General features: G+C 44.7%; 1 protein-coding gene across 1 annotated transcript; it reads left to right on the top strand.

Annotated features, from left to right (window-relative positions):
* Positions 1–8,553: 8,553 nt before the first annotated feature.
* LOC311108984 (proteasome maturation protein-like) lies at positions 8,554–10,648 on the top strand. Its single transcript, XM_084151765.1, has 6 exons — positions 8,554–8,604; positions 9,480–9,580; positions 9,700–9,760; positions 9,916–10,017; positions 10,147–10,240; positions 10,417–10,648. Exons 1-6 carry the CDS (start codon positions 8,602–8,604, stop codon positions 10,482–10,484), a joined length of 429 nt encoding a protein of 142 aa, XP_084007891.1. The 5' UTR covers positions 8,554–8,601; the 3' UTR covers positions 10,485–10,648.
* Positions 10,649–10,819: the final 171 nt, after the last annotated feature.

Below are 10,819 nucleotides of genomic sequence, written 5' to 3'. Positions count from 1 at the left end.
AAGAATGGGAGAAACTCCCCAAATATAATAATATGCCATTTAGCAGACGCTTTTATCCAAAGCGACTTACAGTCATGCGTGCATACATATTTTTTTTTTTGTGTATGGGTGGTCCCGGGGATCGAACCCACTACCTTAGCGTTACAAGCGCCGTGCTCTACCAGCTGAGCTACAGAGGACCACAATACAGGTGTGCCAAGCTTGTAGAGTCATACCCAAGAAGACTCGAAGCTGTAATCACTGCCAAAGGTGCTTCAACAAAGTACTGAGTAAAGGGTCTAAATACTTATGTAAATGTGATATTGCAGTTTTAGATTTTGTATACATTTAATACAAAAACCTATGTTTGCTTTGTCATTACGGGGTATTGTGTGTAGATTGATGAGGGGAAAAAACAATTTAATCAATTTTAGATTAAGGCTATAACGTAACAACATTTGGAAAAAGTCAAGGGGTCTGAATAGTTTCCGAATGCACTGTATGTATGGCTCTCAGGTGACATTGAATATGTATTCAGTGGGCGTAAGTGCTATCAGCAGCGCTCATGGTATTACATGCATGCACCTGCTTGTCTCTGCCGCTACACTTCAAAGTACTTCTCCCCACTACAGCTCAACCTGTCAGCACAACAACAACATTCGAAAGGGCGTCTCCTAATAGTTATTACATAATGATGGGTTATTAAAATTAAAATTAAAATGGTCATTTGAAAAATATTACCTTTCTCTTCTCCCCTCCCATCCTCCCTCATCTTTCCGTCTACCTCACACCCTGGCAAGGTTTCTCGCTCTCTCTGTCTCTCTGTCTCCCTCCTCTCTCTCACATATTCTGGCAAGGGTTCTAGAGTCATTGTTTCCCATAGCTGTTGGGTGGAATGCAGTCTCAGTCACAACATTGGGTGCAGGTGTGTGGTGTTCACTGTTTGGCAGGCAGGAGACAGCTACACCCCAAAGTAAGTGTGAGAATCTCTTTCTCTGTTTCATGTAATGTACAGTACCAGTCAAAAGTTTGGACACCTACTCATTCAAGGGTTTTTCTTTATTTTTACTATTTTCTACATTGTAGAATAATAGTGAAGACATCAAAACTATGAAATAACACATATGGAATCATGTAGTAACCAAAAAAGTGTTGTACAAACAATAGTACGCAAGTATAAACACCATGGGACCACGCATCCGTCACACCGCTCAGGAAGGAGGCGTGTTCTGTCTACTAGAGATGAACGTACTTTGGTGCGAAAAGTGCAAATCAATCCCAGAACAACAGAAAAGGACCTTGTGAAGATGCTGGAGGAAACAGGTACAAAAGTATGTATATCCACAGTAAAACGAGTCCTATGTCGACATAACCTGAAAGGCCGCTCAGCAAGGAAGAAGCCACTGCTCCAAAACCGCCATAAAAAAGACATATTACAGTTTGCAACTGCACATGGGGACAAAGATATTTTTGGAGAAATGTCCTCTGGTCTGATGAAAAAAAATAGAACTGTTTGGCCATAATGACCATCGTTATGTTTGGAGGAAAAAGGGGAATGCTTGCAAGCGTTTAGAACACCATCCCAACCGTGAAGCACGGGGGTGGCAGCATCATGCTGTGGGGGTGCTTTGCTGCAGGAGGGACTGGTGCACTTCACAAAATAGATGGCATCATGAGGAAGGAAAATTATGTGGATATATTGAAGCAACATCTCAAGACATCTGTCAGGAAGTTAAAGCTTGGTCGCAAATGGGTCTTCCAAATGGACAATGACCCCAAGCACACTTCCAAAGTTGTGGCAAAATGGCTTAAGGACAACAAGTCAAGGTATTGGAGTGGCCATCACTAAGCCCTGACCTCAATCCTATAGAAAATGTGTGGGCAGAACTGATATTGCTCTTTGCGAGCAAGGAGGTCTACAAACCTGACTCAGTTACACCAGCTCTGTCAGGAGGAATGGGCCAAAATCCACCCAACTTATTGTGGGAAGCTTGTGGAAGGCTACCCGACACATTTGACCCAAGTTAAACAATTTAAAGGCAATGCTACCAAATACTAATTGAGTGTATGTAAACTTCAGACCCACTGGGAATGTGATGAAAGAAAAAAAGCTGACATAAATCATTCTCTCTACAATTATTCTGACATTTCACATTCTTAAAATAAAGTGTTGAATCTAACTGACCTAAAACAGGGATTTTTTACAAGGATTAAATGTCAGGAATTGTGAAAAACTGAGTTTAAATGTATTTGGCTAAAGTGTATGTAAACTTCCGACTTCAACTGTAGGTTTTCCTCTTTTCCAGGTGGGAAAGGGAAGTGTGGAGTGCAATAGAGATTGCATCATCTGTGGATCTGTTGGGGCGGTATGCAAATTGGAGTGGGTCTAGGGTTTCTGGGATAATGGTGTTGATGTGAGCCATGACCAGCCTTTCAAAGCACTTCATCGCTACAGACGTGAGTGCTACAGGTCGGTAGTCATTTAGGCAGGTTATCGTAGTGTTCTTGGGCACAGGGGCTATGGTTGTCTGCTTGAGACATGTTGGTATTACAGACTCAGTCAGGGACATGTCAGTGAAGACAATTGCCAGTTGGTCAGCGCATGCTCGGAGTACGTGTCCTCGTAATCCGTCTGGCCCTGCGGCCTTGTGAATGTTGATCTGCTGAAAAGTCTTACTCACATCGGCTATGGAGAGCGTGATCACATAGTCATCCGGAAACAGCTGATGCTCTCATGCATGCTTCAGTGTTGCTTGCCTCGAAGCGAGCATAGAAGTGATTTAGCTCGTCTGGTAGACTTGCGTCACTGGGCAGCTCGCGGCTGTTCTTCCCTTTGTAGTTTGTAATAGTTTGCAAGCCCTGCCACATCCGACGAGTGTCGGAGCCGGTGTAGTACGATTCAATCGTAGTCCTGTATTGACTCTTTGCCTGTTTGATGGTTCGTCGGAGGGCATAGCGGGATTTCTTATAAGTGTCCGGGTTAGAGTCCCGCTCCTTGAAAGCGGCAACTCTACCCTTTAGCTCAATGCGGATGTTGCCTGTAATCCATTGCTTCTGGCTGGGGTATGTACGTACGGTCACTGTGGGGACGATGTCATCAATGCACTTATTGATGAAGCCAGTGACTGATGTGGTGTACTTCTCAATGCCATCGGAAGAATCCCATAACATGTTCCAGTCTGTGTTAGCAAAACAGTCCTGTAGCTTAGCATCTGCGTCATCTGACCACTTCCTTATTAACCGAGTTACTGGTGATTCCTGCTTTTGTTTTTGCTTATAAGCAGGAATCAGGAGGGTAGAATTATGGTCCCATTTGCCAAATGGAGGGCGAGTGAGAGCTTTGTAAGCGTCTCTGTGTGTGGAGTAAAGGTGGTCTAGAGTTTTTTTTTCCTCTGGTTGCAGATTTAACATGCTGGTAGAAATTAAGTAGAACTGATTTAAGTTTCCATGCATTAAAGTCCCCGGCCACTAGGAGTGCTGCCTCTGGATGAGCGTTTTCCTGTTTTATTATGGCCTTATACAGTTCATTCAGCGCAGTCTTAGTGCCAGCATCAGTTTGTGGTGGTAAATAGACAGCTACGAAAAATATAGGTAAATAGTGTGGTCTACAGCTTATCATGAGATACTCTACCTCAGGCGAGCAAAACCTTGAGACTTCCTTAATATTAGATTTTGTGCACCAGCTGTTGTTTTTATAAATATACACAGACCGTCACCCCTTGTCTTACCGGAGTCAGCCGTTCTATCCTGCCGATGTAGCGTATATCCCGCCAGCTGTATGTTATCCATGTCGTCGTTCAGCCACGACTCAGTGAAACATAAGATATTACAGTTTTTAATGTCCCGTTGGTAGGATATCCGTGATCGTAGGTCGTCCATTTTGTTTTCCAATGATTGTACGTTGGCTAATAGGACTGATGGAAGAGGAAGATTATTTGCTCGCCGTCGGATCCTTAGAAGGCACCCCGACCTACGTCCACAATATCTCTGTCTCTTTCTCATGCGAATGACGGGGATTTGGGCCTTGTCGGGTGTCTGTAGAATATCCTTTGTGTCCGACTCGTTGAAGAAAACATCTTTGTCCAATACGAGGTGAGTAATCGCTGTCCTGATATCCAGAAGCTCTTTTTGGTCATAAGAGATGGTGGCAGAAACATTATTTACAGAATAATTTACAAATAACGCTAAAAAACATACATAACAGCACAATTGGTTAGGGGGCCGTAAAACGGCAGCCATCTCCTCCGGCGCCATTCTGCTATTTCAGCCACACCCGTTGCTGACAGGTGTATAAAATCGAACACACAGCCATGCAATTTCCATAGACACACATTGGCAGTAGAATGGCCCCCGAAGAGCTCAGTGTCTTTCAATGTGGTACCGTCATAGGATGCCACCTTTCCAACAAGTCAGTTTGTAAAATGTCTGCCCTGCTAGAGCTTCCCTGGTCAAGTATAAGTGCTGTTATTGTGAAGTAGAAACGTCTAGGTGCAACAATGGCTCAGCTGCGAAGTAGTAGGCCACACAAGCTCACAGAACGGGTCCGCCGAGTGCTGAAGCGGGTAGTGCGTAAATATCGTCTGTCCTCGGTTGCAACACTCACTACCGAGTTCCAAACTGCCTCTGGAAGCAATGTCAGCACAAGAACTGTTCATCGGGAGCTTCATGAATTGGGTTTCCATGACCGAGCAGCCGCACACAAGCCTAAGATCCATGCGCAATGCCAACTGTTGGCTGGAGTGGTGTAAAGCTCGCCGCCATTGGACTCAGTGGAAACGCGTTCTCTGGAGTGATGAATCACGCAGTCAGATGGAAGAATCTGGGTTTGACGGATGCCAGGAGAACGCTGCCTGCTTGAACTGTAAACTGTAAAGTTTGGTGGAGGAGGAATAATGGTCTGGGGATGTTTTTCATGGTTCAGGCTAGGCCCCTTAGTTTCACTGAAGGGAAATCTTAACGTTACAGCATACAATGACAATGGACATTTTCAACTCTTATTATGGTGGCGATTTGACAAAATTACAATCATGGTCTTGAATTGGACTCACATTTTTCTGGTCTCGGTCTTGACTCGGTCTTGGACCCCTTGTCCCCCTCCCGGTCTCGGTCTTGACTCTGTCTCACCCCCCCCTCCAGTCTTGGTCTTGACTCGGACTCGATTTGCTCCGGTCTTGGTCTAAAATGTAACGGGAGTGCTCCTAATCTCAGCTTGTTACCTGTATAAAAGACACCTGTCCACAGAAGCAATCAATCAATCAGATTCCAAACTCTCCACCATGGCCAATACCAAAGAGCTCTCCAAGGATGTCAGGGACAAGATTGTAGACCTACACAAGGCTGGAATGGGCTACAAGACCATCGCCAAGCAGCTTGGTGAGAAGGTGACAACAGTTGGTGCAATTATTCGCAAATGGAAGAAACACAAAATAACTGTCAATCTCCCTCGGCCTGGGGCTCCATGCAAGATCTCACCTCGTGGAGTTGCAATGATCATGAGAACGGTGAGGAATCAGCCCAGAACTACACGGGAGGATCTTGTCAATGATCTCAAGGCAGCTGGGACCATAGTCACCAAGAAAACAATTGGTAACACACTACGCCGTGAAGGACTGAAATCCTGCAGCACATGCAAGGTCCCCCTGCTCAAGAAAGCACATATACAGGCCCGTCTGAAGTTTGCCAATGAACATCTGAATGATTCAGAGGAGAACTGGCTGAAAGTGGTGTGGTCAGATGAGACCAAAATCGAGCTCTTTGGCATCAACTCAACTTGTCATGTTTTGTCTCCTGAGTGGCGCAGTGGTCTAAGGCACTGCATCGCAGTGCTAACTGTGCCACTAGAGATCCTGGTTCGAATCCAGGCTCTGTCGCAGCCGGCCGCGACCGGGAGACTCATGGGCGGCGCACAATTGGCCCAGCGTCGTCCAGGGTAGGGGAGGGAATGGCTGGCAGGGATGTAGCTCAGTTGATAGAGCATGGCGTTTGCAATGCCAGGGTTGTGGGTTCAATTCCCACGGGGGGCCAGTATGAAAAAATATGTATTCACTAACTGTAAGTCACTCTGGATAAGAGCGTCTGCTAAATGACTAAAAATGTTTAAAAAATGGAAGAGGAGGAATGCTGCCTATGACCCCAAGAACACCATCCCCACCGTCAAACATGGAGGTGGAAACATTATGCTTTGGGGGTGTTTTTCTGCTAAGGGGACAGGACAACTTCACCGCATCAAAGGGACGATGGACGGGGCCATGTACCGTCAAATCTTGGGTAAGAACCTCCTTCCCTCAGCCAGGGCATTGAAAATGGGTTGTGGATGGGTATTCCAGCATGACAATGACCCAAAACACACGGCCAAGGCAACAAAGGAGTGGCTCAAGAAGAAGCACATTAAGGTCCTGGAGTGGCCTAGCCAGTCTCCAGACCTTAATCCCATAGAAAATCTGTGGAGGGGGCTGAAGGTTCGAGTTGCCAAACGTCAGCCTCGAAAACTTAATGACTTGGAGAAGATCTGCAAAGAGGAGTGGGACAAAATCCCTCCTGAGATGTGTGCAAACCTGGTGGCCAACTACAAGAAACGTCTGACCTCTGTGATTGCCAACAAGGGTTTTGCCACCAAGTACTAAGTCATGTTTTGCAGAGGGGTCAAATACTTGTTTCCCTCATTAAAATTCAAATCAATTTATAACATTTTTGACATGCGTTTTTCTGGATTTTGTTGTTGTTATTCTGTCTCTCACTGTTCAAATAAACCTACCATTAAAATTATAGACTGATCATGTCTTTGTCAGTGGGCAAACGTACAAAATCAGCAGGGGATCAAATACTTTTTTCCCTCACTGTATACAGTGTAGGCCTCCACCACCTAAACACTCAAGTTACCATGAAATATATCAGCTATTTTAGAGTAGGTATAAGAGAGGTGCCACCACTCAAGCCGTAAAAGTGCAGGTTCTTAGTACCAGTCAGCACCACCCCACTTTAACCACTGATCTTAGCCCACCATTTATGGACCCCCCTCTCTAACCCAGTGGTTCCCAACCTTTTTCAATTACTGTACCACCAACTGAATTTTGCTCTGCCCGGAGTACCCTTTAAGTACCTCCTCATGTGCATTTTACCAGTAGGCCTATGGTCTCATGAGTCTTCTCAAATACCCATGTGGATTGGCCAAGTCCCCCCTAAGGGGGTCCTGGTACCCCTGACTGGGAACCACTGCTCTAACCTATGCTCCACCCTGATCCCCCAGTGCCCCTACTTCCTTGTGAGGTTCTGTAACCAGGGAGACCCTCGACTCCTGCTCAAAAACGTCAACCCCAGAGAGGTAGCACCCTATACACACGCACACATTGACCATTATGAATGGTACTATGGTTGTTATTGCAGGCAGATATTATGGATGCTGCAGCAGGAGTCCACATCAGATTCAGACTGGGAAGGGTGAGTTCATTTTGACAGTGCTAAAAAAGCTGAAAAAACACCCATCACTCACAATACAAATAGATGTGTGCATGCTAATGTGAGATTTGTTTGTCTTTCCCCACATAGACCACCTTTCCCCCGAGCACATCGTGGACATGTGTGCCAACAATGAATAAAATTATTTATTCCTTGAGTTGAGGCACAAAATAACCAAACCAACAACTTCTGTGTGATTATAGCATCCCCTTCTGGTCAAAGGGAGTAATAACTCTCTGTCTCTGTCTCTGTCTCTGTCTCTGTCTCTGTCTCTGTCTCTGTCTCTGTCTCTGTCTCTGTCTCTGTCTCTGTCTCTGTCTCTGTCTCTGTCTCTGTCTCTGTCTCTGTCTCTCCCAGATAAGCGGCTGGTCCCGTCCTAGCTGGAACCTTGTGTTGAGTTCTCAGGGCTGGGGCAGGAGGACAACCAAGTTGGCACCTACAGCAGTATCCTCCACCCCCTGGTCTCCAGCCTCATGAAGTCAGAACACTCCAAGGCCAATCTCTCTGACGGACTGAATGGCTGGCTGACTGACTGTACTGTATCGCTGACTAGACCAGAAAATTGCAATACAGACTAACAGAGACTACTAAACCATGACCCCTATGCAGTGAGATTCAATTAAATGTGAAGAGAAATAAAGCGAAGTGTTGAATGTCACTTTGTGATATATACTTTTAGTCCTACATTTTGGAGCGTAAACTATGTATTTTCTACACCACTGTTTTACAAACTGTAATGGGTCTAAGGACATCAGATGTAGTAGGCAAGCCAGATACAATGTGCTTCTAAAGATTATCCCTATTCATCTTCAAATTATCACTCAAAGAAGGACACAAAAATGAGGGGGCACCCGGATTTGAACCGGGGACCTCTTGATCTGCAGTCAAATGCTCTACCACTGAGCTATACCCCCATGGAGTAATAAGTGAAATATATTCATATATAAAGACACATCTGTCTAACTGTGGCTGTTGTGTATAGTATTATAAATTATATACGAACACATGTAAACGACAACACTACAACAGTTTAAACTGCAGCATACGTTGTACTTTCCTTTTTATTTCCTTCTACTTGCCTGGTTGTATTCGGATGTGTCGTAAAACTAACGCGACCCCAACCGGAAGTTTTGTACTGAAAGTGAAAACAGCCGCATCACAGCGACAATGGTAGCAACATTTGTTGTTTAATTATTACAGTAAATGTGTAAAATTGATGTTTGTTCTAGATAACTATATTGTTTATAATACCAAATCATCGTGGGGTTCTGGGCCTTTACTGCTAGCTGTATTTGTAGAGACGTTTTGATTTTGATTAGTCACTCACTAACAGGAGCTAGCTAACGCTAACTAGCAGCGATGATGTAGCCAACGTTAGCTAGCTACCATTAGCTATCTATCAAGCTATCTCTGTTTGCGTCAGTCCCTTTGGTTAATGTATCTAACTTAAGCGAAAAACAAACCAGAAGTGGGCGAAGCAAGCAGAGCGAGGCAGGTGGAAAGGAAGGGACAGGCAGAGTAGTGACTGTATGCTAGAAGGATAGGCCAAAGCTCAAATATTATTTGCTGATAGCGATATTGTTTCCATAAGTTGATGAATTTGTCTAAGTTAGCATGTATGGTAAAGCCTCAACCCTTAGCTACCTCTTCCAATTTAAATGAGGCCGGGAAAAAACGGAATAAGGACAAAGTGTTTTGTTTTATGTGACTACAGGGCAAGCGGTAACACACACGTTCTAAATGAGTGAGGCATCAAAGCCGACAACCCCAATGCATTCAAAAATAAATCACTATGAAAAACAATGCATTCGAAAATAAATCACACACGCTTCGCACGACACCTTTGGTGAGTTTAGGTCATTAACGTTAGCTAGCTAGCAACATAGCAACGCGCCAATCATCATCTTCCTCTGTCATTTGTTTCGTGGCAACTATCTAACAATGTAGCAACTCGCTGAAGTTAACTCAGTTGTTTGAGTTGCCGTAAACAGTGTTACCATGCCTCTGCTATAATTCTAATCGAGTTGTGTTTTGTTAATCTCCAGAATACCCGTGGACTCAGATCACAGCTGAAGGACAGTGTACCGGTGACGGGCATGGGTCCCCAGGTTGGGGCTTATGGCGTTCAGGACACACTCAGGAGCGGGTGAGAGTACTGTCTCTGTGTTGGACACTCATTTAAGTCAAAGTATGTAGCTAGCTAACTATCCGTTTTAGATATATAACTGACATTTGCACCTCTCCCTCGGTTTCTCTCTCTCTCAGATTCAGCAGTGTGAAAAATGAGCTTCTCCCCAGCCATGCGTTGGAGCTGTCAGAAAAGAATGTGAGTGACCAACACATTTGACACACAAGGTGTGCTACAGCCTAGGCATCTTTCCTGGGAGCTAATACAAATCTTCGGGTCTCATACAGCATTAATGTCCCAACCACCTCTGCTACTTTAGCTCCAGTATTGAGTGTTTTCTCCTCTCCCTGCAGTTTCAGCTGAACCAGGACAAGATGAACTTCTCTACCCTCAGAAACATCCAGGGCCTCCACGCTCCCCTTAAACTACAGATGGAGTACAGGGCAGCCAGACAGGTATATACAAACTCTATCTCACTCACAATAGCGTATCTCTGATGTTCATTGAAAACAATGAACAGTGTCTGAGCAATTTCAAAAAATACCTTTCCCACTTATCCCTTCCCTCTTTCCTCCCCATCTCAGATCCAGCGCCTGCCGTTCCTGCAGAGCTCACACCTGGCTCTGGACACTCTCAAAGGGAACGATGAGAGCATCAGCTTTGAGGACATCCTCAACGGTAAGTCACACACTAACAATAGGTTTTCTACAAAGGAGGAGAACAGAAAGATGAGATCAAGAACTAAAGCCAACAGGGAACACAGTTGAAGTGAAACTGATGAGAACTCACTGCCATGTTGTTTTTCTGATGCGAAAATGTTGTGAGTTCACCATTTTGTGTCCATTTCCTTGCAGATCCAGCCCAGAGTGAGATGATGGGCGAGCCCCACGTCATGGTGGAGTATAAGTTGGGCATGATGTAAGAGCCATCCAACACCAGGACGTTTGTTTTTACCCTCTGTTAATTAGTTACCGTGTGACAATGCATCTGCTTTAGAGGTGGTCACTCACTTCCTCATATGTGAGACAGCACTCAAGACTTTTGTATCATTGGATTCCTTTGTTTCTAATAAATCCTGTAACTCAACCATGATGGTGTTGATTTATTACGGGTGTGTGGTAATGTTTTTGTATGATTGCTTGTTCATTTAATTTCTAGAAATACACACCTAAGCACACAACGTATCAAGTTTTTTTATTGTTAATACAAAGGCAATATTTGTTGCACTGAGCAATGGTTAGTGGTCCTTATTTGATT

The sequence above is a fragment of the Coregonus lavaretus genome, assembly GCF_964263955.1.
Source record: "Coregonus lavaretus genome assembly, chromosome: 34".
Lineage (NCBI taxonomy): Eukaryota > Metazoa > Chordata > Actinopteri > Salmoniformes > Salmonidae > Coregonus > Coregonus lavaretus.
The sequence above is the reverse complement of the archived record's forward strand: the minus strand, read 5'-3'. Positions and strand labels throughout refer to the sequence as shown.